Source organism: Dermacentor albipictus, chromosome 1 (genome assembly GCF_038994185.2).
Source record: "Dermacentor albipictus isolate Rhodes 1998 colony chromosome 1, USDA_Dalb.pri_finalv2, whole genome shotgun sequence".
NCBI classification, from domain to species: Eukaryota; Metazoa; Arthropoda; class Arachnida; order Ixodida; family Ixodidae; genus Dermacentor; species Dermacentor albipictus.
The window spans coordinates 258,155,592-258,183,562 of record NC_091821.1 but is presented as its reverse complement, the minus strand read 5'-3'; the positions used below and the strand labels follow the sequence as shown (position 1 = coordinate 258,183,562).

General features: G+C 41.2%; 2 protein-coding genes and 1 non-coding gene across 14 annotated transcripts in view; 2 read left to right on the top strand and 1 right to left on the bottom strand.

Annotated features, from left to right (window-relative positions):
* LOC139054351 (ras-related protein Rab-24-like) overlaps positions 1 to 5,791 on the top strand; it is a 39,301-nt gene extending 33,510 nt beyond the window's left edge. For 5 of the 7 annotated variants that reach the window (XM_070531224.1, XM_070531221.1, XM_070531218.1 and 2 more), the window contains one exon: positions 5,155 to 5,354. In XM_070531224.1, coding sequence (XP_070387325.1) covers positions 5,155 to 5,210 — 56 coding nt within the window. In that variant the 3' untranslated portion in view covers positions 5,211 to 5,354. Of the gene's footprint in view, positions 1 to 5,154 lie in introns of all 7 variants that reach the window. The other 2 variants (XM_070531223.1, XM_070531222.1) reach the window with 2 other exon arrangements.
* Positions 5,792 to 5,929: 138 nt separating this feature from the next.
* Positions 5,930 to 27,696, top strand: 5PtaseI (inositol polyphosphate-5-phosphatase A). 6 transcript variants are annotated; one of them, XM_070531215.1, is made up of 17 exons: positions 5,931 to 6,469; positions 7,199 to 7,240; positions 7,320 to 7,420; positions 8,695 to 8,782; positions 9,882 to 9,945; positions 10,034 to 10,137; positions 15,027 to 15,143; positions 15,243 to 15,298; positions 16,230 to 16,314; positions 16,491 to 16,586; positions 20,128 to 20,205; positions 21,931 to 22,004; positions 22,083 to 22,194; positions 23,141 to 23,215; positions 23,286 to 23,322; positions 23,680 to 23,789; positions 26,507 to 26,645. In XM_070531215.1, the coding sequence occupies exons 1-16, from the start codon at positions 6,410 to 6,412 to the stop codon at positions 23,694 to 23,696; spliced, it is 1,206 nt and encodes a 401-aa protein (XP_070387316.1). In that variant the 5' UTR covers positions 5,931 to 6,409; the 3' UTR covers positions 23,697 to 23,789; positions 26,507 to 26,645. The 6 variants fall into 6 exon arrangements, with proteins under 6 accessions (XP_070387311.1, XP_070387315.1, XP_070387316.1 ...); XM_070531211.1 differs by lacking the exon at positions 23,286 to 23,322 and adding an exon at positions 23,323 to 23,477 and having other exon boundaries at positions 5,933 to 6,469; XM_070531210.1 differs by lacking the exons at positions 23,286 to 23,322; positions 23,680 to 23,789 and adding an exon at positions 23,323 to 23,477 and having other exon boundaries at positions 5,930 to 6,469; positions 26,507 to 27,696.
* TRNAS-UGA (transfer RNA serine (anticodon UGA)) lies at positions 22,603 to 22,675 on the bottom strand. The gene has a single exon. It is a non-coding gene; the product is annotated as a tRNA-Ser (tRNA).
* Positions 27,697 to 27,971: the final 275 nt, after the last annotated feature.

Genomic DNA, 27,971 nt, shown 5'->3' with positions numbered 1-27,971 from the left:
TCCGCATGCAGAGACGAGCATCTTTATAGTAGAGGCTTATGCATTACTCTCAGCTATAAAACACAGAAAGACATTAAAACTACATAAAGCTGTCGTATTTACAGTAAGAGCTTTAGTGCCTCTATGAAAACATAAGAATCTAGTAGTCAATGACTTTTACTCATCTTTGTGTAATATGTATGCATCTAACCAATGTATCATAATATGTTGGGTGCCAGGGCACAGAGGCATAGTGGGCAATATGCTTTCAGACGAACTTGCTACGTCCGTAATGAGAGCCTGCAACTCTACCGTTGCTATCCCCCCCACAGACTTGAAGCCTTTCTTGCGCAGAAAGCTTAGAAATTTCTGGAAATCCATCTGGGACCATGAAGCCTCTAAAAAACTTCATTTAATTAAGTCGCATCTATGAAATTGGCCTTCGGTAACAAAAGCGCGACAAACTGATGTCATGTTCTGTTGACTGAAAACAGGACAAGCATACCGTACTCATTGTCACATGCTGACTGGTGGTGAACCTTCCTTCTGTGGTAGGTGGAGTGAAAGGCTGACCGTTCTCCACGTCTTGGTGGAGTGTTGGGAAGCAAAAACTGAACGAAAAAGCACTTTCCTCTAGCATACTGATGCCGCATTCCCCTTCATCCAGTATTGTTTCTTGGAGCAGAACCAATTTTTGACCATAAATCACTTTCACATTTTTTACAAGATGTTGATTTATTGGGCACTATAAGCCAATGAGATTCATAGCACATCTTTTCACCAGAGGCTGCTGCTGTGATAGTAGTGGTCTGTATGGCACATTCCTTCAGGCATTTGTGCCTAAGGGCCCTGGTGAGGTAGTTGTGCGACTTCTAGCAACATATTTTAGTACATCACCTTTTTGTAGTACTACATCATTTCATCATAGCATATGTCATGTATCATTGTGTAGTTTTAATGTATATGTATTATGCACTTTTGAATGAATATTTTTCTAGGCCTATATACAGCTGTGTTTCATCCACGTCTCAACATTCATGATGCATATAGGAATGACAGCTTATTATCATGGCCTTGGCACTCTTTGACCACATCTGGCCCTTGTGCCAATAAACTCCAATAATCTTCGTCATCAAAGAAATATGGCTGCCACAATAGATAGGCTGACTACCTATCTGTTGCTGCTTTCACTTATGCCAGGAATTGCTCTCTATCCCTTTTTCTTTGTGTCCACAAATCATGTTTGTTTGGGCACTAATTTTTCTCTGCACGGTGGCTACGGCATTGTGCTGCTGATCTCGAGGTCACGGTTTCAGGCTTGGCCACGGTGACTGCATTCCACTAGGGGCGGAATGCAAAAACACTTTTATTTATTTATTTATTTATTTATTTATTTATTTATTTATTTATTTATTTATTTATTTATTTATTTTACCCTCAGGGTTTCCACATTACAGAGGAGAGGGGCATATTACAGATCAAAATTGGAAAAAAAAAACTGTTGATACTGAATAAGGAGCATGAACAATCGAAAAATTAATACAAAAAATTTACAGTTGCAACTAAGAAAAGCATAGTAATTTCGAGGTCTAAAAAAAAACTTGCTAAAAAAGAACTACTATTTGAGCCCAAATAATTAGGCAATGTTAAGCTTGTTATTAAAAAAACTCTTAAAGCGCAATGTATCCGTTATTGAAGTAGCTGCTTCTGGCAGCTGATTCCATTCGGAGGTGGTTCAGGGTAAAAGTGTATGTGAATAGGTCACAGTTCTGCAACGAGGAACATCAACTTTTTGGAAGTGGTAAATTCTAGCTGATATGAAAGTAGGGGTTTTAATGAACTGTTCACGAAGATAATTGTTATCCTAGTAAAGTTTATGAAAGAGAGTGAGCTGGGCTATTTTACGCCGAATGGTAAGTTCCAGAAGGTTAAGCAGTGACTTCATGGTAACACTGGTTGTGCAGTCATAATTGGATAACATAAAGCGAATGGAACGATTCTGAACTCTTTCAAGTTCGTTTATCAGTGTAGTACCACTGGGATCCCAGATAGATGATGCGTATTCAAGTGATTGACTGATATGAGTTGTGTAGAGAAGTTTTTAAGTAATAGGGGTGCCATATAAAAATTTCTTTGAAAGTACCCAAGTGAACAGTTAACTTTTGTGATGATGTACGTTACATGATGCTTCCATGATAGTATACTACAGATATGAACAACGAGATATTTGTAAGATGAAATGGACTCGAGAGACGCATTAGCAAGGTGATAGTGTGGACATACTAATGAGATACAAGATATGCACATTGGTTTGCATTTTGAAATGTTTAATTCTGTGGTCCACATTTGACACCAGGCAAGTATGTTATTTAAGTTGGTCTGGAGTAAGGCAACATCATCTTGGTTATCTACCGTCTGGTAAGAAAAGGGTCCCAATACAGAGGGTCCCAATACAATAATGGTGCTCCCCCAGGGGAACACCCGATAGTACTGGTTGGACTGGGATATCAACAGTATTAGCAGAAATAAACTGAGTACGGTTAGGTGTTGTACTTTGCATTGGGTGCACATTGCAGAACGTCAGTTGGTTAAAATTAATACAAAGTTACCCACTACGGCTTGCTTCATAATCTGATTGATGTTTTGGTATGTAAAACCCCAATATTAATTATAAATTACATAACTTTTTCCCATCTTTTGTACTTGTGTTGAGTAGAAATGCTGCATTGAAGAAGCTCTTACCCTAAAGGCAACATAGCTGTGTGTGCACACATCAGCCACCGTAAAATAATTTGACCTGTGCCATTTATAGGATTAAAATAATGAAAGATTTGACTTGTAAAAATGTGTTGGCTGCTGGCAGCGACTGTCCCATTGGCATCAAATAAATTGAATTACCCACAACCAGTTTAACAGATGTCCATTGTATCTTGGTCCAACACTGGATGGGTGTCACAATAGAAATTAACGGTGTAGTCCAAGCAAAACAGAAGAACTGGAGGGATGTTTAGAGGCAAAGTACCCAGATGTCAGAAATAGGGATGCTAAGATGGACGCATAGAGTGAAAAGGAAAAATAAATATTTTAATGGTATCATCTGAAAGAGAGTAAATCTGACCATATATAATTGAGTAAGGACCACACACTCGTATGAGCCATCCCCCAACCTTGGAAACCAAAAATTGAAAATAATAATAAAGTAAAAAATAAATAAAAGAACTGAAAGCTTGTCTGTTATTGCATTCCGAGCGCATTGTAATGAAAAACTTTAATATTACAGGCATATCTAGCGCTATGTATGACACTGAGAAAAATTGAATCCATGAGTGTGCTGCCGAACCAAGCCTGAGCAGTGGTGAAAGTGACTAAAATTATATGAACATTTGCCTGCATGAAAAAAAGTAAAGAAAGAAAAAAGAAAAGCGTTAGAGGAACAATAGCATTCACTCTTTTGGTAAAAAAGTATCGCGGAGATGAAGCATAGCTAGGAAAATTTAGTGGGAAAAAAGACCGCACCTCATCAAAGTTGCAAAAAAAAATGGTCTGTTGCATGAGCGTATACTGTATTTTAAGAGCCTTGGTGCAGTCATTTGAGTATGGTCAAAGACAGATATCGATGTGAAGATTTAAAGAAGACTAGAGTGGGACAGCTGTCTTATGGGAAGATACAGGGGTTACATTCATAGGATTAGGGAGCTTTTCATTTGAAGAGGCGGAAAGCAAGGTAGCATTAATCTCGCTGCCAAGAGGATGATGAAGTAAATGAGGGTACAAAGTGCAAGAGAAATGCAAAGCAATGAAAATGCAAAGCAATGATTCTATGTATAAGTAGTGTTGTGCTATGAAAGCGGCTTAGAGGGAGGGAAAACTCTGAAACAGAAGGAAACGTTACTGCAAAGTAACGTTTCCAAATAATTAAGGAAAAGGTGTACGTGCAAGGCATGTGTATATATGTGTTTCCTCTGACATGGCATGAAATGAGAGCTAAGGAAGAGAAATGAAAAGCGGCTTGCTTTCTGAAGTGTTCTTACAGAAAAGTGAATTTGCAGTAATGTCATTATTTTCAGGGTTTGGAAGGGTACTTTTTTTTCTGGCATGAAATCGCTTAGTTATTTTCTGTTTTCTCCAGTAATTTGGTTGTTAAAGTTATGGCATTACGAAACACAGACGAACAGAGTCATAGCCAAAACAAATTCATTGAGGCTCTGTAAAAAACCATGGTGGTCCTCATTTTGTGCAAAAGTAGAGTATGTCGTAGCTCGAAAAGTATTGCTGAAATGTGTAACATTGGTGTACTGCTATGAGGTCTCCTGCAACACGCTTTTGAACACAAATGATTGCTCTCCAAAGTGTTCTTCATGTGGTGGCAAGTCAATCCAGGATTAGGTAAAGCAGTTGACACGTCCATACTAACGTCATTGTCGGGCCTTTCGTCTATGTTTGTGGTCATCTTGTTTTACTTCTTTGTGCCATAAGCTCTTACAACAAAATTAATGGAATATCAACTAGCTCAATTTGCCAGCCTTCTTTGGACATAACATACAATTGAGTAAATGTCCTCTCATCGTCACAGTTACAATTCACAATGCAGAGCAACATCAGCGCTGCATTTGCTTCCTAGAACATTACCACTATTTGTGTGTATGTGATGTGTGGGAAATGCGATGTCATGGGAAATTGTTGTATTCATATAAATGTGGCTAAAGCAATAAGCTTTCATTCACTCAAGGCCAGCAGGCTCTGAGCGTAGCTTTGTAACTTTTGTACTTTTTTATTTCTGTTCTAGAAATTAAACTTGTCATTCTTGTATGACTGTTGCATCCACATGTTTAATAGAGGAATGTTGCTGATATGAATGTACCAATGTGATATGAAGGACACCCCCCCCCCTCTTCCTGCCTCTCTCACAGGAGGGAGAGTGAACCATGATCCACACACACATGTATGTCCTTTGATGTGCATACTGTTGGTATTTTTTACCCATATTTGAAATGTAACTTGTAAAGACTAAGCACAGCTTTTTATATTTGTTGTGGCAGTATGGCAGATACATACTGATTGCTTCATATATTGTTGGTTAGTGTGACATTTTGTTGATCAGGTGGTGTGGATGCAGGAATTGTAATTACATTTTTGAAAACATGTTTGCGCATTGTGGCACCATTTCTTTTCCAGCAGGCACAAACTTTAGGCTTGAAGAACCAGCTTCACAAGGCGGAGGCTGCTGTTGAGCTCTGGTTTCCTGAAGGTCTATCAATTGGTGCAAAGAGTGGAGGTCGTTCATCAAGCACTATAAACATCGCCTCCTGCACTGGTCTAGTCACAGTGGGCTCAGCAAAGGCCATTTGTGTCCTTACTCATCCCTCATGTGACTTTCTGGAGTGCCTTGATCAAATGTAGGTGTTGTTTAAGAAGTATTGCTAGAATCTTCTCGTTTAAATAGTTTGTGTGTTTTGTAAAGCAGCATATCTCTGCTGTGTAATTGATGTTGCATACAAAGATATGCCTTTATATTGTGTAGGTATATATAATTGACATTATTTGCCAATAAGCCGGTAGAATTTCTAAAGTGGCATAGCTAAGCAGGAGCAAGCTTTCGGATGTGAGAAGATTTGTGATGCTGTGCATGGTTTCAGTATTTGTAGGGATGACCGAAAAGTTCAAGCGCAGTGATTTTATTTTGAGCGCATGCACTTCGCTCACTATGATATGTAGCAGTGTACGTGCATGGAAGTGCGTTTTTAATGTTCTGTACAATTAATGTATCTGTTCTTGTGAAACGGCGCAATAAATTGCACACTGTTTCGTCCGACTTGTGCTCCTTACTGGGCGTTCACGTATTGGCTGGCGGAGAGAATTCGCCACAAACAAGTGATGCGAGCAGTGCTCACGCCAGCTGAGTAGCCCGGGTACAGCAGAGAGTACGCATTGCGCCTTGTCAGCGAGCGGCGAGGAATGTGTGCGTGTCTGAGGCGCCCTGGCTTTGACGCGCTACGAGGCCGCGGCGCTTCATCCCGCTTCGCATAGTTGCAATCTTTCGTGAGCTACACGCTCATGCCCAATATTTCATTTACAACTTTTATCTCCTATTTAAGGACTTGGTCCGGTGAAAAAATAATGAAAGAAAAAGGTAGACCGAGCCGGTGTTTAATGCATTAATGCACTCTGTTTACAGCGCGGTTTTGGCACAAGCCACCATAGCGTAGCGAAAGCAGACGCAGGCGCATAGTTGCCCAAACAGTCGTTGACGTCAGGAGCGGTGGGCGGGCTTGATTGTGCGCTTCCGCTAGGAAGAGGACTGTGATCATGGACGAATTCGCTCTGGGCTGATCGGCAGGCTCAACATGGGAGCTTCTGGGGGCCTCCCGTAAGCGCACCTTGTTTTCCTCTGTCCACACGGCCATACCAGGAAAGGTGAACAAGGACAGTAATGGGCGAGTACATACCGGTGCTTCTAGTCACGGCCAACGTAGGATCCATCTTTGAAGAGGTAAGGAAGGCCTGCGTGCATTTTTCCAGCTTCCAGAGCTCCGTGAAAGAGCAGCAGGGAAAAGAAGAATCGTTTTTGCTGATAATTTTTTTTTATATTACTAAAGTGCGGAATAGTGCGTGCCTGCTGCTTCCGTAACGCTATTACGTGCGTCGTACTGTATTCCCGTACAGTTGCACGGATTCATGCAACCGATCGAACTGCCGCTGTGCAGCTGCAACAGTCTCTGTACTAAACGTATTAGCGGGTAGACGAGGGGACCTTGTCCACCTGGGCGAAAACGCACGCTCGTCGAAAATGCGGGCAATTAAGCCAGTCCTTGCACTAGTCGACGTCTGATGTCGGTGGGACGCCTGATCTCCCGCAGAGCAGCACAAATAAATATATGCGACTCAGTCATGCTTGCATCGTCGGAGAGCGTAGCACCCCGCCCCAGATCGTGAGATAAAAATACAGTGTTGATAGCACGCATTATTATGGTCGTCAGATTGGAGAAACTCTCAACCGGTGATATTGGTTGTAGCTGACCGTGCACCAATAATTGTTTGCTGTCTTGCTGGTAGCATAAACACACACTGCATGCTCTTTCCTAGCATTTCGCTGCACGCGGGAATGGTCGCTAGAAACTTTGTCTTTCCCGTGCGCGGCCAAACGTCAGAGCGGTAGAGCTAAAATATACCATTTCTTGTTCCTTTGCCCCCTCTGATTGTTTTCCACGTCCATTCGCAGCCTCGAACGCTTTTGCCGGGATGGATAGGCGAGTTCCTTCGGGTAGGTAATGTACTGTATAGTTAGGATGTAAAGTCATGTTTTTGAATACAAACAGTGTCTTTTGCTAAATGATATGCAGACGGTGAAGCAGTATCAGCCCAGTTTTTTGGCTCTACATTGTCAAGAAGTAGGTGGGAAAAACTACGAAAGGACCATGCCCCACGTTTCCGACTTCATCAGGTGAGAGGTGTACCACAGTAAGTGTGCTGAAAATTTTTATTTAATGTCTCTGCTCTGGTCTGGGGGTTCTTATGTCAAAAAACTTGTGAGCACGTTAGCTGTCTCACAAGGTTAGCAACACTCTTCCTAATACTGCTCTGAAAGACATGAATTGCAAAAGCATATCAGGCTCATGTTGAGGATATCAAAAGCAAACTGACTGTTCTGACTTTTGTCAGTATTAGTTGTTTAGAGCAGCCATGAATGGAGGCCCCTAGGGAACAGCAAATCTTCAGACTTAAGTGTGTACAAACTTAATTGTATGCAAATCAGATCATTTGTAAACTAAACTACACTGTTTCAGTTTTGCATATGATTTAAGGCTTGTTCAGTGCTTTTATAACAATGTATGAAATTTCTCTCCTTGCTGTCAGAAATCTTTACAATTCCCGCATGCAGTCCCTTGCTCTCCCTCTTGGCGTTGGTGTGTCATGCACTTAGAAACGAAAAAGGAATGCAAAAGAGCAGTACATTGTGACTAGTATTGAAAAAATGCCGTGAATGTGTGTGCATGGGGTAATGTTCTTGCTTAAACGAAGAAATCGAAAGGCATCTGACATCAGTGCATGCAACAATACACAAAATCAATTATCATTTACTCGTCTAATCTGTAAACATATTTAAGCACCTCAGCCTTTTTCTCATAGATTTGTACAGTGGGTATCAGTATGTATGATGGAATGTACAAATACTCCATGCTTTCTATAGCTTTTTTTCTGCTGTCGGAATTCTAATATTATTCTTTGTATTATGTTATTACATTGCACATATCTGCTTTCGTGTTGTTGTTTTTCTTGAATATTAATCACATATACCTTACTCAACAGCAACACCAGCTCCATTTTATGTTGTTTTCTTAGACAAACCACTATTTATCTCTCAGTATTCATGACCCTCTTGGAATTCAATTCACAGAAAAATAAAAAAGTAGAGAAAATACATAGGTATTGTTGAAGTTATATTACTGGGGGATCTTTGTCCTGGAAACCTGTTGCAGGAATGGTTTTGGTTGGAATATGGTGTGTTTTTAATGATGTTATCACAATCATGTTAGTTTTAGGTTATGAATCTCATGTGTAGAAACAGGCTTTCTATTTTTCACGTAAGGCTCTGTCAAGGCACTGCTTTCATCACGTCAAACTCAAGAAATGTACTTATATTCTATTCTGTCAAGAAATTATAGTGCTGGCAAGACTGTCAATTTGCAGCCTTAGATAGGTACGTTCTTTGCACAGAACTCTCATGGGCAGCGAGGAGCTCTCAAGTTACACAGCAGTCCAAGTGTTCTTGGACGAAGACTTCTCCTGTGTAGAAAAATTTACGGTGAGTTTCTTGCTGGGTAATCATGCATCTGGAGCAGGCCTATAAGCCAGGCATGTCAATATTGAACTGAATCTAACGTTGAATTTTTCAGTGTCCTGGGAAGTCTGTATTATCCAGCAGTGTGTGCTAGCTCTGTGTTTCATGTGTGTTCAGTGTTGAAAAATTAGCTTTTGATTTGAAAACACTACACACAATGTAGACCTAAACCCCCAAGAGAGAATGATAAATTTAGCCAATTTTTGGTACAATAAGCTAGTTCAAATGAATGGGCATATTAAAAACCATGCATTATTGAAAAGCTTCAGAAAAATATCCCATTTGGCAGACTAATATATTTTGAGAAGAATATACTATTTAGTGGTGTTGATGCTCCTTTTGTGGTGTTTACAAAATGGGCAGCAACATGTTGATAGATGGAGGAAACCAAGAGAGTGGTAGAAAAAAAGTACATTAAAGAAAAAAAATGGAATTGAAAAAAAAAAATAATTCACATCTTTTTTTTTAGTGTAGAGAAATGCCATGCAGCAAGGAAATCTGAAATACTTGATTAAGGCAATAATAAGTTGCATTACGTACATGCTGAGAATCAACGAGCTTCAGGTTGGAGCAGGGGAACTTTAATAGTGTTGCACATGGTTAGTAGCTGTGAGGTGGCATTGTTTCTCACTAAAAATTTTGTTTTGCAGCATAAATGCTGTGTGTACCCATTGAGTAGCAGCTGTACATTGCAGTTGTTCCAGTGGTACTGTTCCTAAAGCACATTCTCTAAAGTGTTGTGCTGCTTTTGAAGGTAAACTGTAAGCAATTTTTTTCACCAGTACATAATTTTTGCAGTTAATCTTTTGCCGACTGGGGAGGATTAGTTGTGTTAACAACTTGAACTGTGTGTCACACTCTGTTCAATGACACTGTGCCCTAACACTGCACAAAGCTCATTGCAGTTGAATAATATTAGAAATTTGTATATGGCTATAGATGCAAGGTACTGATTTTGCAAATTAAACATTGTTTGCACTATTCAATGAATGAAAAGTACTGATATGTTATTTCAATTCACCCATGACATACTGCATTGTATCTTCTTGTATCTTCTTGGTAGGCCTTGGGCAACTTGTACTTTGTCCATCAGTCATTGAGAAACCCCCAGATCTGGGATTTTCAAGGTGAGCCATCTGGTGTGCCTAGAAGATTATTATCTTGGCTTTCATTTTGTACTGGGCTCTTATTTTTCTGCTCTCAATGCATCATCAGAGTGCTGCTTTCGACCAGTCATGGCAAAGGAGATTCATTCTGGAAACATAGAGAAGGTGTTCACCAAAGAAAAGGTTAAGTTTCCCCAGGAACTGTTTCCAGAGGTAAGTTTTCCATATAGCTTTATAGCTACATCAGCTTGAAATTCTATTGTTGTTAAGCTGTTTATTTATCTCCTGAGCAGTTACTTTTTTTTTCTATCATACTCAATTAGTGCAGCAATGAACATGCTAGCATTTCAAATAGTTGACGTAACCAATTCAGTTATTAACGAAGCTGAATGTTTTTTCTTATGATAATATTATTCTTTTGTTCATTATTCGGTGAGTGCCCTGCTTTGCCAAAAAGACGTTACAGCAGGGGGGGTTACAGACTTAAATGAAACACTTCTTCATCTATACAGCACACTTGCATCTCTTGCAGCCGGTTCCAATCCCTGATAGCCATCACAAAGAAGGAATTTGTAAAACATAGTTGTCCTTGCACGGTACTCTTTCACTTTGTGTCGGTGGTCATTTCGACTGGACATGTAATTGGGTTCATCAAGGTAGTTATTACAAGCAATTCCAGTGTTGCCATGAAAAACACAACAGAAGAACTTCAACCGCAGTTTTTTTCTGCGTAAAGAAAGCGATTCGCAACCCAATTCCGTTTTCATAGTGGTACAGCTGTCTGTCCGCTTGTGCCACCCTAAAGCAAACCGCGCAGCTCTATTCTGAATTTTTTCAAGCTAATCTATAGACCTGGCCTGCATCGGGTCCCATACAGGGCATGCATATTCCGAAATCGGCCTAATGCACGTGAGGTAGGCTGTGTTCTTTAAATTCTGGGGTGCCCATCTTGGGTTCCACTGGATAAAGTTAAGAGCCCTTGCTGCTTTACCAACAACATAATCAATATTAGCATTTCATGAACAATCATGTGATGAAACAACACCAAGATATTTGCATGTTGGTTCGGTAGTAGTCACATACATATTTATAGTGTAAGCATTTTCTATTTGTTTCTTTTTTTTTTTTGGAAACACGCATGTGCACACACTTTTTTGGATTCAACGTCATTTGCCACTTCTGGCACCACCTTGTAGTACGATCCAAATCGTCCTGCAGAGAAATGCCGTCACTTGCGTTCCTAATCTGCTGATATAAAACACAAATGTCGGCGAATAAACGTATACGAGACGAAATACCCACAGAAATATCATTAACAAAAATAAGGATTAAGAGTGGTGCAAGGACGGAGCCTTGTGGCACGCCTGATGAGACACCAACATAGGATGAACACCTCCCATTTAAAAGCACGCATTGACGCCTGTCGAACAAGCAATTGGTTATCCAAGTTAGTACATTCTGGTCAAAATTTAGAATCTGCAGTTTGATGAGGAAAAGGAAGTGCGACACGGTGTCGAAGGCCTTTCGAAAATCTAAAAACACACAATCTGTTTGCTCTCCCTCGTCAACACTGGAAGCCAGCTCATGAAAGAACTCTACAAGTTGCGTGGTACAAGAAAAGCCCTTGCGAAAACAGTGCTGCTCATTTATCAGAACATTATTATCTGTAAGATGGGTCAATATGTGCCTAAATAGGATATGTTCAAGGAGTTTGCATGATATTGATTTTAATGAAATGGGCCAGTAATTTGTTACCTCCTTTTTTGAGCCATCCTTATGAACCGGAACAACATGGGAAATTTCCCAGTCATCGGGTAAAGTGCCTGTTGAAAGGGACTTAGTGTAAATTATTTAAAGGTAAAGCGAAATGGGCGCAGCACATCGCTTCAGTACACGAGGAGAGATGCCGTCAGGACCAACTGCTTTAGATTAGTCTTGGCTTTCAAGAAGAGAACGTATACCGCGAACACTCAGTTCCACCGGCGGCATAAGTGGAAACGTGCTTGGGTGTGGTTGTGAAGGGGCGTCATGCTTGGGTAAAAACACGGATTGGAAATACGTATTTATACATGTGGCTTTAGCTGCCTCATCAACTATAACCGTATCATTAAAATTCAGTTCGCTGACTCCAACATTATCAGATCCGCACTCCTTGATATAAATGCCAGAACGACTTGGGATCAGTTTTCATTTTATTATTGAGCCCCTAGAAATATCTCTGTTTTGCTTTTTCCACACTTGCTTTATACTGCTCCGTTAATGCTTCTAATTCTTTCGCGTGCTCACTGCTTCCAGTTGTCTTTAATTTACGGAAAACTCTATGCCTTTTCTTGATTTCTCTCAAAATACCAGACATCATCCATGGCTTCTTGTATTTATTAATCTTGCCTGCTTGTATTGCAGGTATATACTTATCCACGAGAACTAACACCTTATCCCTAAACTTAAACCATAAATCGTTTACACTATTGTTTTCATCAAGGCACACAAAAACGGGCAAATAATCTTCTAGCTTTTGAGCTATGCTTGAGTAGTCACCCTTGCTGAATAGAAAAACATTTCTTGTTGCACAACTTAAGGTTCTTCTACTCTCTTTTATAATGTCTGCAACAACTGCCATGTGGTCACTGATACCTGGAATAACACTGACATTATTCACCAAACTGGGGGAATTTGAGAACACGAGGTCTAGAACGTTATTATTTCTAGTTGGGCAAGTAACAATCTGAATAAGACCAAAGTTGTCAATTTTTCATTTCCATGTTTACATGGCACCTAGTGCTGCTTACACATTTTCCATCACGCCATTCTAAGTCTGGCAAGTTAAAATCACCAGCAAGAATGAAAGGTCTGCTTGAAACTTGTGAGATAATTTTATTCAGTGATTGAAGTGTATATTGTGGTCAGTTTCGTGGTCGGTGAAATGCACCTATGGCGAATGAAGAATTATCTTCTAGGGTAACTGTGCACCAAACAGATTCGACATCACACAGGATGTCTAAGGCAGCAGATTTCGGGGTACTTCGCACAGGTAAAAATACACTGCCCCCATGGCTCGGCCTATCTCTACGATACGCGACAAATTCGCTTGGAAACACCTCACGATCGCCGATATGGTTCAGCCACAATTCCGTGCCAATAACTACGTCAGCTCTCACCAACTCAATTAGTCCTGCCAATTCTTCCGTCTTATTCGTTACACTTCTACAGTTTATTAAAATGGCGACCAGGTTGTGCCGTGTTACCTTTTTTTTCTGGCAAGCATCATTTTTTTTTCTTTGTAGTGAAGCAACTACCTTCTTTTCGTCATCCCATACGTAAGTTCTTTCACCAAGAGTAAGCCTATCAAAATTCAGTTTAACTTTTGTTTTCTCACCTTTGTGCACCTTACTGTATTCTCATTATCGCTTTCTCACTTCCTGAGTAGCTGGCGCATAATCCTGATCAGCTCTGAACTCTGACCCCTTAAATTTTTTTCCGTTGGACATAATTTCTTCTTTTTCTTTATACGAAGAGAGGTTTACGATAATCGGCCTCTTTTTTTTTTGGTTCTCGGTATACACCAATCCGATGTGCCCTTTGTAGTGATTTAACTTCAATTCCCAGCTTGTCGCCAACGATCTTTTTAATCAATTCCCCTGATTGGTCCCATGTTTCCGCCCTGTTGTCATCCACTCTGTAAAACAAAAGGTTTTGTCTCCGACCTTTGTTTTCTAAGTCAATATTCTTAACCTGCAAATCCCTAAGTACTTTCTGAAGAGTCTCAAGTTCATCCTTATGTTCTGCAACTACTCTACCAAGGTCCTGGACTTGTTTCTTAGTTGAAAGTTTATTTAACATAATGAACGTATACAATTGCAAAGTACACACTTTTGGGACCCAACAAATTTGTTAAAGGGTCCCTGCAGATTGTTATCAGGGAAAGAACACTTCTATGGCAGCTGTTTTTTTTATACTGCAAAATCACACAAAACCTAAATAGCTGAATAAGTAAAACAAGAAAATACAGTAGTAGGGAACATTTCACAAATGAGATACATTTTTCTAACAATTTTCTTTGTTACGTCATCGAAAACATCGGCACAGGAAAGGAAAAAAAAAAAGTGAGGGCATGTGCAAGCATGCGCAGTGTTACGCATTGTTAATAAGTGAGAGTTTTAATCGTTTAAGAAATGTATGCAATGTTCTTAGAGTGGTTAGGTCACTATCAAGCTCCAAGGCTAGTTGCTAGTTGCTAGTTGCTCCAAGGCTGGCTTTTATGTCCTCTATCATTCCTTCATGTATGGCGATCCTGGATTCAATAGAATCTAGCTTACTCAAGATTGCAGTCTGCCCTTTTTGCAGTCTTTCCAATATTTCCATTTCGACAGGACCCGGATTAAGTTTTATATCGCCAGAAAGTAACAAAAGCATTAACATGTAGAAAAATCTGTTGACAAATAGAAAAGACCTACTTCGAGGCTCCCGCGCTCGTTTACGACAGTAATCATCAGCAACCAGCATAGTGGAAGGAGCGGACAACGCACACAATAGCCGTGAGACTCGAATAGCGTAATGCAAACCAACCTGCGTGAACAACAGGGGAATCAGCTGCATGTCTGCCAGCGTGCTGGCTCCAAATCCCACGAGGCAGAAGCGTTGCTCATCTGTATAGTGTCCACTTTGGTCATGTGGGCTTCGATTTCCAGCGGCGATTGGTCGATAGTAATCACTCAAATTCCACCACGCGGCGAGCGCTGCACTGAAGATAATGGGCCTTGAATCGCCGATGTGCCTTGACAAGTCGTGGGATGTGGTACCCGCCGAAGATGAAAGTAACGCTGAAGTTTGGTTTTGGTCATGATAAAATTCTGTGCCGCCGACAACCACACCAAGCCAGAAGGTGATTCCAAGACTTGCGAAAACCTGCGTGAACAGGGGAATCAGCTGCATGTCTGCCAGCTCTAAATCCCTAGAATTGCTAGATGAGTCACTTAATTTACCATTGTAGATCATAATGCAGTATTACTGAAGATGTCCACTGAAGAGAAGAACATTTTAATTGTGAGCAATCCCTTAATTTCTTTCTTAGGGTGGCAGAACTTTCTTTTTTTTTTTTGCAGTGCAAGTGGTCAAGAAAAGGCTTTATGCGAACAAGGTGGAGCTTGCAAGGCACAATATTTGACCTAGTCAATATCCATCTTTTCCATGATGAATCAAACTTCATAGCCATGGAATGTGTGAGTTTAGAGCACATGTGGCCCGCCAATTGAAGCTTCTCTTGAAATTGAAAGTTTTTTTTTTTGTCAAATCTTGTTTTTTTCTTATTTTTTTTCCAGTTCCCATCTTCTTATACAAAAAATAGACAAGGAGCACTTGACTACACTCTGAACAGGTAAAGTGTATCTCATATTTGATTGTATTGCATTGTTATAAGATTGAAACAAAAAAAAAAAACAAGTTTTATGGCACATTGTAAAACTCGTATACATGTATCGCAAAATACTAAAATCTAGTAGGCACTGTGAAGCAGAAACCTGTTTTATTGAACAATGCTGATTTTCGGGCATTTTGTTCTTAGATTTTAAAAACGTTGCTCTGCATGAGGACACATACAAAGAAAGAAGATAAAAACACTCTCTGATGGGTGTGTGTGTGCTTGTCACTCTTTCTTTTGTTCTCATCTGAGGCGGTGCAGTTTGACTTAGCCAAACCCCCATGGCTACATTTTCCTACAACTGTCCACAATGGCAGCTGGTACAGTACCTTTGTTGCAATCTACCAAAGTCTCTAGGGATATGGCGATCCCATTTTATTTGAATAACACAAGAATGCAGCCAGTGAAAAGGTGGAAAAAAAAAAGGAGTAGCATTGTTAAATTTGCAGTGATTTCATGAAAAATGAGATGTAAGAAGGAAAGCACGCAGAATGAAACGTGGGGCTGCTAACATGTAGTGTGAACAAACCAAAGCATCCCAGTCGGCTTTCTTGCCTTTGTATCACTCTGGCACAATTTCAGCTGGTTCACTTGCTTTGTATAGCTTTACTCTTATTCATGGCTTCATTGGAAAACTGCACAATTAAACACTCAAGTTCCTGGAGTTTCTGTTTTTGAAGGCTGCTTTTGCAAAATGTGCATTACCATTGCATGTATTCAAGAAACACACTGTGGATTAGCCTTATGAACTTTCTTGGTTATTTTCAATTTTTCATCGAAAATAAGGAAAAGAACTTAGCCTAACAGTAATGCCATGTCATGCTGATCTGGTTATTGCTTGCATATTTGCATATTCATTAGACTGAGGATAAGTGTGCTTTATTTCAAGGATCCAGAATGACAAGTATGAAAATGTTCCATTCTTCATCTTTGGAGACTTCAATTTTAGACTTGACACACAGGCCGTCATAGAGGTGATGTACTCCCCTCATATTTTATTACTTTTTATTTGACTCGTTCTTATTGCAGTGTCTGCTGCTTTTTGTAACCCTGAAAGTCATATTCACTTCATACCTTTTCTAGCTGGCATGTTTTTCCTTTGAAAAAACATGCACACTACTTCTTCTGAATGAATGTATTGTTCTTGCAGAAAGTTACAGATAAGGCCCCTCCAGTTCAAGTGAAAAGTGCCAAAAATGGAGATGTCACAAAAGTTCTCTTCAGGGATCCTAAAGATGAGAATAAGGTGGGATTGTTGTGACACATGCTTTGCCTTATTGGGCTGCTCCTGCAAATAGCTGCATTGTGATTCTGGTTCTGTTTGTTGGAAACTATACCAGATGCACATTTTAAAGGTGCCATGACATGGTTGCAAAATCAGTCGCTCTGAGTTTGAAACTTTTCCCGCCGGTAGTTGAGATTCCATGTTGAGATGTAGAACATAATGCTACAAAGCACAGCCCATGGGCATGTTGTCTGCAATAAACAGGCTACAATATATTGCTGATTTAAAACAGGGAGCACAATTAAGAATCGCTGCTGAGCACATTCCCAGACGCTTCAAGGAGTTCTCAAGTTATGTGTTAGGTAAACATGGGACCAATGCTGACTGAATGATTAGTCAAGTTGGCAGTACACAGCATTGCTGAAATGTTTTTTTCTTTCTTGCTGAACTGCTCAGATTATGACACCACTGTGGCTGACTGTAGTCGCAGTTTGACCAGCTTTTGTGCTGATGATTCCTACAAAAAATTTATTTGCATGGATTACACAAATGTGATGTCAGCCATATCTGTTCTCACCATGACACAACCTAAATGCCTTGATGCCTCTTGACATATTTCAAGACTGGTGCCACCTTGAACTTGTCTCATGTTGTTGCCACACAAGTTTAACCTATGACAGCGTTTTGCAAGTGCATTCTTTTTTCTGCATGCTTTGATGTGTCTGTGCATGATATACACCTGTAATATGTTTATTATATGTTACCATGTCTTATGCTTACTAACGAGATGCGATGTTTTCATTAACCTTGTTAAAGATATTACAAGAGGATCCAGTAGTGCTTGCATTTAAAGCAACAGACATGGTTGTTACACTATGACAATGAAACAGCCCTAAGTGGCACCAGTAAGATAGTATGCATATTGTTTCTGGAGTGAAAACTTCCCACCAGCAAGAAATCTGCCCTGGCACTACACTTGTATCAATTCCACTTGGGCTCTGAATTTATTTGAAATTAGTTTCCTGTGTTAAAACTTGCAAACTTCAGCACTCGTAAGCTACCTGCATACATAGATTTCTGTTAAGTTGGGACCTTGTGTATTAATGCATGAAGTGTTACATTAGTGCAGCAGTAATGACCATAGAATAAGTGATTTCAGTGGAGTTGAGAACTTTTGAAGTTAAAATATAGAAATGGTGATTTTAAATTAGCCAACCCGCCGTGGTTGCTCAGTGGCTGTGGTGTCGGGCTGCTGAGCACGAGGTCGCGGGATCGAATGCCGGCCACAGCGGCCGCATTTCGATTGGAGCGAAATGCGAAAGCACCCGTGTGCTTAAATTTAGCTGCACGTTAAAGATCCCCAGGTGGTCTGAATTTCCGGAGCCCTCCACTACAGCGTGCCTCATAATCAGAAAGTGGTTTTGGCACGTAAAACCCCACATTTGTTTTTTTTTTTTAAATTTGAACTAAGCCGTATATTACATTGCAGGGGGTACAGAAAAGGCACAAAATGTCAATACCTTTTTAAATGTCAACCTTTATATAATGATCACAAATATAATGAAGTAAATATAAAATTTGGTTCGCTATCCTTTATTTAGATTAGTATTCTACTGCTGTAACAAAACCGAAAATGCAAGATCTGAGACAGTTTTGGCTACAGCGAAGCAAGCATTTGTTTTCTTGGAGCTCAAAATGCGTGTTTTGGTAGTATGAATGTAAAACACTTGGCCAGATCAACTTAAGACAGCATATTTTGGACATGTGTGCATATCTTGGTGAACAGCTTGGCTTTGCTCGATTGCAGTTAGCAAGCCAATTCACACGAATCACACCAATTGCGTGGCTGCATACAAATTAACGACTTAGCCAAGCGCATTTGCAATTTAGCATTGTTCACATGTAAAGTACCTGTATGCCGCCATGCCATGCCGATATGTGGCAGCATATTTGCAGGCCACCAAAGTTGCAAGGAGACTCTGTGCTGTCCCATTTAAGGCATCACACTTGCTCTTTTTCTCTTTTCTTCACATACCTGACCGTGAATTTTTCGCTGATGTCAGCTCATATGCTTATGACGAATATGAAATATAACGAAGGTATTTTCATGTGAGATGAAGTTTTGTTATATTGTCATGTGGTTGTGACATCAAAGAACGCAGTAGCAATACTGTGAAAGGCAAAACTAGCTTTTATTGGGCGAACCTGTGCCCACAAAACAGGCTACACTTAAAGCACAACGAGAGCGGCGAACACAGTCGGCGAGCAGCGAAAATCTGATCAACGGGTCAAGCGCATCGGCTTTTATACGTCAATCGTCGAATGTTCCAGCGCTGGGACCCGCACGCCTTCCACAAAGTTCTACATTATTCGCGTCGCGCACACATGCAATCAGATTACACAAGTTTCGGTCGCAGGCAGTGGATGGAACCATCGATAACATTCCAGAAACTTCCCACACATGCAAGCGCGTCCTGCGCTGTGCAATAACATTTGTTAGGCGGTGAAACGTGTCGCCCGATAAAGACAAGTACACGTGTCAATATTGTGGTGTACTGCTATTGAATCTTGTTCTTTGAGTGACATGACGTCAAGCAGATGAGGGGATTTGCTGATATTAACAAGCTGTCTCATTTTAAGCGAAGAATAGTTTTATTAATGTGAATCAGAGCTTCAAGCAGTGACCCCTTCAATACAGCTTGCGAATGTAGTTGCAAATGCTGCCATAGCGCTAAATTATATTCAGCAAAATTTGAAATCTTCACCTTTTGCCCTCAAAAATACTGCTTATATTTCATTCATTCATCTAATCTTGGAGTATGTGTGTTGTGTTTGGGTCCCTCGCCAGAAAACCTTGATCGACCAAATCAAGAGAATACAAAACAAAGCGGCAAGGTTACAAGAAAGAGAAGAGCTGCACTGCAATGAAAAGTGAGCTCAGATGGGAAGCGCTCTTGTCTTGCCGAAGAAAACTGCCTCTAAAATTGCTATTTAGCATATATAATAACAAAACCGGAATTAGTAGAGACACTTATATTAAACCACCGTACTATGTATCTAAGAGAACAGATCGTGAATTCGAGAATACCGAACTAGAACGAACCTTTATGCTAATTCATTTTTTGCCCAAACTGTAACAGAGTGGAATCGATTATCTTGTGACCAAGTGTGCTGTACGAATGAAAATGTGTTTTTTTTTTTTTTTGAAGTTTTAACCCCCCTGCTTGCACACACCCGGGCAAAGCGGGGTATCTCTGAATAAAGAATAAAGAAGCAAACCTCAAGAGCCATTGCAGCAGGTGATGCATAGAATAGGTCACAGTTTACTTCAGTCACAGAAAATATGCAGCGAGTTACCAGGCTACGAAGGTGTCTACAAGTAAATAAAACATTTCAGTTTAAAACTGTCTAACCTGTGAAAGTGGCTCAAGTTAGGATGAATGAAGAAGCAGTGAGACAAAGAGCATCTGTTTGAAAATATGGTGTCATGGATGTGAAAGGGAAGGTTCACACCAAGTGCAGTGTCACTTTCTTGGGTAGTAAATTGGCTGGTGCATTGCAGGTGGTGCTTACAGTGGAAAGGAAAGTATTCTCTCTTCAAGACCATGAGGAGGCTTTCTACCGAAATGACGGAAAATGGGTGTGTGCTCCTTCTCAGATATGTTTTGTGTCTGGTAATTTTACAAAAAGCAGCTGAAAGGCAGACATGACTAGAAAGTGTAAGCTTGCAATAGCATTTCATGTGCTTGTTTGTTGTTGTATACCATAACCATATATTGAAACATGAAAAGGAAATAAGTGAGCAGAATTCCTCTTCCATGTCATTACATGAAAGTATCTGTGATCGCTCTGTAGCCGGTTTCTAAACATGGAGTACTCACAAGTATACATATTGGAGGCTAAATTAAGCCACAGTTACAAAATCGGGTAAACCTGGAAGCAAAACGATGCATTAAAGTCATTTCCAGCTTCTTTGCGTTTGAAGGTGTGCTGATAGTGTGCTGATACCTTGTTTTTGCCTTCACGTATCTTTTTGCTGAAGTGCTCTGAAAGTGAAAACTGCCAAGGTGTTTAGGGGAAATATTAGAGTTTTAAGCAGTAGTATGTCTCAGCGTATCAGGGTTTTAAAACATGTTCCGTAGTAAATGAATGAAGTTGCCCTATTTTTACGTTGATACAAAACAGTGTGAGCTAATTAACGGCATGTTCAGTCAACAACTAATTAGTTTTTGCTTTCATTTTTGTAAAACAAGCCAAAAAGAAACTTGGAGGGTGCTTAAGCTTTGCGTTTAATACGTGTAATGCATAAAAAATTTTGAATTTTTAAGGAATAAATAATTTTATTTAAGGTAAAGTTTAGTTAGTAAAAGTATAGATATGCATATTTTAACCTATCAAGATAACCCTTTACTCAGGGAGTGGAATGTGATAGCATTCAGAGATCCCAGACAGCTTCGCATGCTTCCTGGCAACTGCAGCTTATGTAGCCATAACGTTTTCCTGGAAACGCTGGTGGCGAACGCTATGCACAAAGACAAGCTTTCTAGTTATTTATTTTTCCTTCCCCCCAATGGCGGGCACCACGAATATGCGAAGGTGAACACCATCTGGATGGTGTTGCAAAGAACCGAGCGGGGCATGCCACTCCTACTAAGACAGACCTCAAACGGCAGTTGGAAAAGGGGTTTGTGTTTGAGAGTTTCTGCGTAACAAAATGATGTTCTCTCGCATATTCAAATTACAATCTGACACTATCATATCTGTAGGTTGTGTGTAAGTCGCACTTCAAAAATTTTCGGGTGCATTTTACTTTGAGAAGTTCAATTGGTTCAGTAATGCCTATGTGCCACGTGGAGGGCCTGCTTGGTTCGGGATGTTTTTACTCTAACGGACAATGCCGCCGCCAACACCCAATTTTTTGCAATGCGGGGCCTTTAACGCTATTGCGTTAATAAATGTATCTGCAAACATTATCTCTTACAAGGGTGGCGATGTGGGCTTGTTGGTGCATCTTGTCCTCGTGTTTCCCTGTGCTCGGCCACCTTTGGTCATTATCTTTGAATCAATGAAAATTTTAAGAGACTGGTTGTATTGCTAAGTCCATAGCTGTGGCACCAATTTTGCTCTGTAAATTGCTGGTTTGACAAATGAATGCAATGCATTTTCCTTACTACTTCCACATGGCTTCTCATTGTGGAGGCATGATGGAGCATGTGCGTGATGTGCAAGAAACGTCATTAAATCCAAACTGCTAAGCAAAATTGCTTACTACTAAAGGAAGTAAAACATTTGCTACTCCAAAGTTTTGTTTACTTGAAGTTTGGTAAAGACATTACCACAACGCTTGAGATTTTTGTTTTCACAGCTCCAAGAGCATGACAAAGAACCGAGCCTGTTCCAGGACCGTCTTTTTGAATTTGACATCGCCTTCCCGCCAAGGTGGGTCAGATGTGGCACTTGCACGTAGCTGTACCTTGTATTGTGTGTTGTGAACATGCCTTGAATGGTGTTTTGCAGCTATCCATTCAAAGAGGAGTCCTCGGGTCCCCGCAGTTACATGCGGACACGCTGTCCTGCCTGGTGTGACCGCATTTTGCTCAGCAAATCGGCCAAGACCCTGGTGTACACGGTGAGAAACCTACTTCTGATTTCTTTATTGGTTTGCAGTTTCTATCATTTTTGGTGCGCAGTAGCCATTGACCTTATGAATTTGTATGCTGGCTATAAAATCGTATGCATTCAAGTTTTCATAAGTACGGTTTCGTGGCATATGTAGTTGAGTGTATGAGTCTCCATGTGTTAGTTTCTGTTTAATGCCGTTCGTGACTGCCTGTCTTTTCATATCTTCACACATCCACATTGGCTTAAGTTGTGTTTGTATTATTTTTGCAAGGGTTTCTGGTAAGTATGGCATCATGATCTGTCATATCATAAGAAGCCAACAAACACTGACACCAAGGACAAAATAGGGAGAATTACTTGTGCTTAAAGAATGAAATAAAGAAATGTGGAAATGAATGTAGAATAAAAAACAACTTGCCATAGGTGGGGAACGATCCCACAACCTTCGCATTTCACGTGCGATGCTCTACCAATTGAGCTACCGCGGCGTCGTTTCCCCATCCACTTTCATGGGTATTTATGTTTCCTAATAGAACCCTGGAAGTGTTAGCCAGCGCCACCACTCGCAGATCTTGGCAGCGGATGTGGAGCATCCTTTCTGCCGCATGTGTCACGAGAATGTGATCAATTTGCATGAAGGCAACCGGTCAATAAACCCACACGTTACCTGAAGGCATCAATGTAGTCATTCAGATGAAGTGAGGGAAGTTCCCTGAAGTTCCTTGGAGTGTTTGAGTCCCAATATCTTAGTTTCTGTTTCATGCCGTTCATGACTACCTGTATATCTGCGCAAATCCACATTGATTTAGTTTATACAAAATTGTGTTTGTATTATTTTTGCAAGGGTTTGTGACAAGTATGGCTTTGTGCTCCATATTCATTCAGATCAAGTAAGGGAAGTTCCTTGAAACCAGTGGGGCGCTAGCAGAGCAAACTTGTTTCCTGTGGTGCAGGGCCCTGACGAAGGTGGCAAGGCATCTGTGGTGTATCACATAATGGGGCCGAATGTGTGCATGGGCGACCACAAGGTAAGCGGCGGCTGCCGCTGGAGGAGCAGCCGGCCCACTGCAGTGGCGATCGTCTTCTCTTGTGTTGCAGCCTGTGGTGCTGTGGTTCCGCATGGTCCCTGCTGCAGGTACGTGCCCCCCGGGCTGTGTTGCTAAAGGCGAGGCGCACAAGGGTGCCAGCCCGCACCGGTCCTCGAGGTTGCTTAGGGGCTGCCCAGCTGGGTGCCGCCTCCTGTGACCACTTCCCACATGTGCATGGCTCCCCCGTTCTGTTGTGCATGGTGTAAGTGGATGCCCCCATTTTTTGTCGCTGGCTGCCAGCTACCGCATGCTGACGGGGGGATTCTCCTTTGTTTGCAAGACCCTGCTCTTTTCCATTTGTGTATTCAAAAAGTTGTTTTGTTTAGCCTGTTTTGAGTTCAGCACCACTCCGTAGCTGCAGAAAGCCTGACTACTTTTCTTGTTTTTGTTTTTATCTTTTACAGCATTGTGTTTGCATTAAACGTGGTAGTCGGAGTTTTTCGTCGTGTCTAGGTGCATGAGGCCTCTAGTCAACAACCCAGTCAGAACAGGTTTGACATGCCCTTTTGTGTTGGTGAGTTTATTTCTACTCCCTTTGTAGTATACTAAAATCTAGTTGAGCTGGTGTGGTTTTGCTTGCCAAGGCTAAGCTCACAGTTGTGTTGCTTCTCTTCTAGAATATTGATACTCGATTCAGATCACTGCCATTAGTAGATTATTGTCATGGCTTGTCGTCTTCTTGGGATCCTGCATAGACAATAGCCATTGGGGTTACCTGTAGCATATGCTTAGGCATGCTTGTCATCAAGATGTGCTTAGGGATCACAACATTGTGAGTTGTCTTGCAGAAAAATGTGACCTTGCAATGGAGCTTTACATTGGCATTGTAAGGTGCTGAATTATGTTAGCCACAGTACGAAGAGTTATCTGAAGAGTTATGTGTAATACCATTAAGGAAAGATTTTGACAGAAGCATCCTAATTTTCTAACATTACCATTTTACCCTCCTTACAAGAAAGTGCTACATTTGACAAGTTAGCACTACCTTTAAAAAATGGACCCATGCGTGTCTGGTTTGCTTGCGACTATAGTCAAGTGATGTTTTAACAGTGGAGTTTTTCAGCTTTTAGTTCCACCGTGGAGCATTACCAGAAAACTCAGCCCAGCTGTGCGCCACCTCACGTTGCCTAGCAAGCACCTGCGAGAGCACCGAGCCATGTAACCTCCTTGCACCCCACATGTGTGGTGCGGAGTTGTGAGGTCACAGGCAAGTAAAAGCTCGGAACAGCCGGCACGGCAACACACCTCTCGCCTTTGTACTCCGTGCGTACGTGCTGCCATGGGAAGACCAAAGAAAGTCTGAACGCAGGAAAAGAAGTGGCTTACCAGAAAGAGCACCATACAGCCAAGCAAGAAGCGATGTGTCGCTGCCGAGCTAATCCGGAACACCGCGCCGAAGCTGCGGCTGAGAAGAGGCAATTCTGAGTCGAGGATCCCGAGTTTCAGTCTAGGGAACGCGAGAGTTGGTGCCAGAACGCTTGACATCACCGAGAAAGCGATCCCGGCATGCGACTGCTTGAAAACTTATAGCATCTAGCCCGTCGAGACAACAACTTAGCCAAGCCTACCATAACCTCGCAAAACCTACAAACAACTTACGCAAGCCATGTAAAAGCTAGGTGATCACAAGCTCCACTGTTGACTCCAGCCTTGCACCACTAGTGCAAACTGCGCACATTTTTTATCTACCATTCGCATTCCACTTCATCATTGCTGCTGCCAAGTCATAGCTCTGCAGGGTTTTTATAGCTCCAACAGTGGGCAGTAAACTCCTCTCATTGTTGCTACGTTTTTTTTTTGTCACCTCAACTTTTTTATTGCTTTAGATGCCTTGATCAGCACTGCTTTCTTTTTCTTCATACTTTTACATATTATAATTGTATTTTACAGTGTCAGCTATTAAGAGCTCATCCATGGATCTTGTTTGTACATGCAAATTTCAATTATTGCTCCAGGCAAACATGAAGACATTTTCATGTGAAACTTGGCAGGAACAGAGTATACCTTGTTAAGATGCTAGTGAGAGCCCTAAAGAATGTGTGGTGAAACCCTAAAGAACCGTAATTAATTACCAAAGTGTCAATAAACAATGGTCGCTGGAGCCTACAGGCTATTTTCAAAGACATTATAAAGACATTGTTTCAGGTAGAGTAAAAGATGTATCAGGATGAAACTTTCCAGGTACCATGTTGACTAAAAAGACATTTTCTCCTAAAAGGCAGCATACAAAATGGAGTATGCGCTAAGAGCTAAGAAAAAGATGACAAATATGCACATTTGATTGCCCATGTCGCACTGTGTGGTTGCGAGGCACAATTTTGTGAGACCACCATCTTGGGCAAGTCTGCAAACCACACAACTCGAGTGTCTTTAGAAGCATTCTTTATCCATAAGAATTGATGTATCTGTATAAGCAAAGTGTCTATTCTTTTGCACAGTGCCGAACTGGACTTCTTGAACTCTGTTATTTGAAAAAGGTAGCAGTATTGTTAACTTTTTTTATATTTGTTTGTCACCTGCGCATTGGCAAGGGGGCGTGGCATTTGTACGTCGCTCACATTATAAAATTGAAGGATGTGTCGATCAAAATAAACAGAAGGTAGTAGCGCGTGTCCTTGTCTGTCTTGTCTTCTTCGTGTGTATGTGTATTGTTTTACGCTATGTCTAGAAGTAACTATGATAGGCCAACTAGCCCAACAGATGGTCCTTCTGAAGCATACAAAAAGGTGGAAACATTGACGATGACACCTGCCTACCTTTATCTTTTTAAGTGTGCTCTTAGTTTGCAAATATATATTTTAGCAAATATATTCTATGTTACAATGAAGTCGCATCTGCCTTGAAAATACCTCATTATATGTTATATCTGATATTCGTTGTAAGTATACAGTATTCCTTATGTGGTAATGTTGTAAAGAAACATTTTCAACACTTCATTATATGCAACGATTCATTAGATCTGTGAGCACTGTTAGAAGTTTGACTGTAGCAACTAGTCTAAGAAGCAGTTCTCATAAACCATTAAGGCCTTTTGTAGATACTTATGAAAGCTTAGTTTTGTGTGGTAAAATTTGTAAGTGCGTAATTAATCATTAAAATTTCACTGAACGTTGGTTGAGCGGACGGGCGGTGCATCGGCTAGCCTTTGAGCACAAGTTGCACATGTGGCCATCTATGTGTTCTCTGTGGTGGACATACACTTCCTCATGTGCACCTCTTTCATTGTGGCAGAGCCGTGTCAGAAGCCGGCCCAGGAGGAAGCAGCCACCCGCTACATCCAGGTCAAGGTTCCAGGCTCCCCTGTGCGCATCTTCCGAGAAACCACCGTGTGAACTTGCCACTCGATAGCATAATGCCCTTTTGTTAGTGCATCTGTGACATGGCTGCAATGCTAACAGTGTGTAAAGACTGTGCAAGGTGCTGTCGAGCTGGGATTTTCTTTAAGCCATTTTAATTTGAGATCTGACATTACATGTGCCAGTTCGCTAATTCGTAACCCCAGCACTGTAGCATTGAAAGTGGTAGTAATGCTGCGCATTTTATACCAGTTTTAGTGCCACACTTTGATGTGGGGTAGTTAATTATTATTTTAATTCTTGACGTGCACCCTTAATTGCAAAAATACACTGACATGTACACACACAAACCTATATATACATAAATATATGTCTAATGCCACCTTGCATCTGCACATCTGCTTATGTTCACTCGTTATCCACACAAAGCTGGCACACTTTGTTTTTAATTAAGAGCGGGCACAATACCAGTGGGGCAGACATTACGTGCACTTAGATGGTTATGACAAGGAAAGTGATGTCTGGCAGGGTGTGTCAAAGCATGCCATTTTTCTGCAGCATTTTTCACCATCGTGGAGACTACATCAAGTCCCTTCCCCCCTCTCCCCCCTTTTTTTTCTGCACAGGAGTATACAAAGTCATTCTACAATCTCCCGAAGTATCGTTTATTGTAGGAAGGCTGCTATTTAAGCCTCTCCCTCAGGGCCCTTTGAGATTATGCGTGTATTATCACCAATTTCCACTTCACACTTATTTACTATTTATGATCCATTTGTTGTGCCAAAATTGTTTGGTGTGCATGTGACCTTGTGTTGTGCAATATTTGTATGGTTGATCCACTTGTGCTACACCCCATTGCAGGTGATATTCTCGTTATTTAATGCAGTGACGCGCGTTGGGCGTCGCGACTGCCGGTCGCCGCGTCGCACAAAGTGTTACACAGTGCAGTGTTCCGTCCAGTGGTCTCGAGGGCCGCGCCGTGATGCTGTACGATCGTCACAAAGTCAAGTTATGTTTTTAGCGTTGTTGCATATGTGCACATTTTTCGGTAGTCTCTAAGCATCGGCTTCTTGGACGTCACCTGCCATCGTCGATCCGATTGCAATAAATGGTGCAAACCCTTTTTTTGTGTGTGCGCTGTTTTTTAATCTCAACTAACCAAGTTGCGCGCCTTTGACGGCTTGCGCAACTCTGGTTCAAACACGCCTTGCATGTTTCCGCCAGTATCGCTCTAAGCGCGCGGCGATATGGCATCGCCGTGGCGGACAGAGCGACATGGCTATGCGAGGTAAAATAAAGACATACCATGCATGTTCGATACGCTAGCGAACTGCAATTTTGCATGCGAGAAAATATTATGAAATGCTTCAATATGTTTGTAAACAAGTCGAGACCGGGCG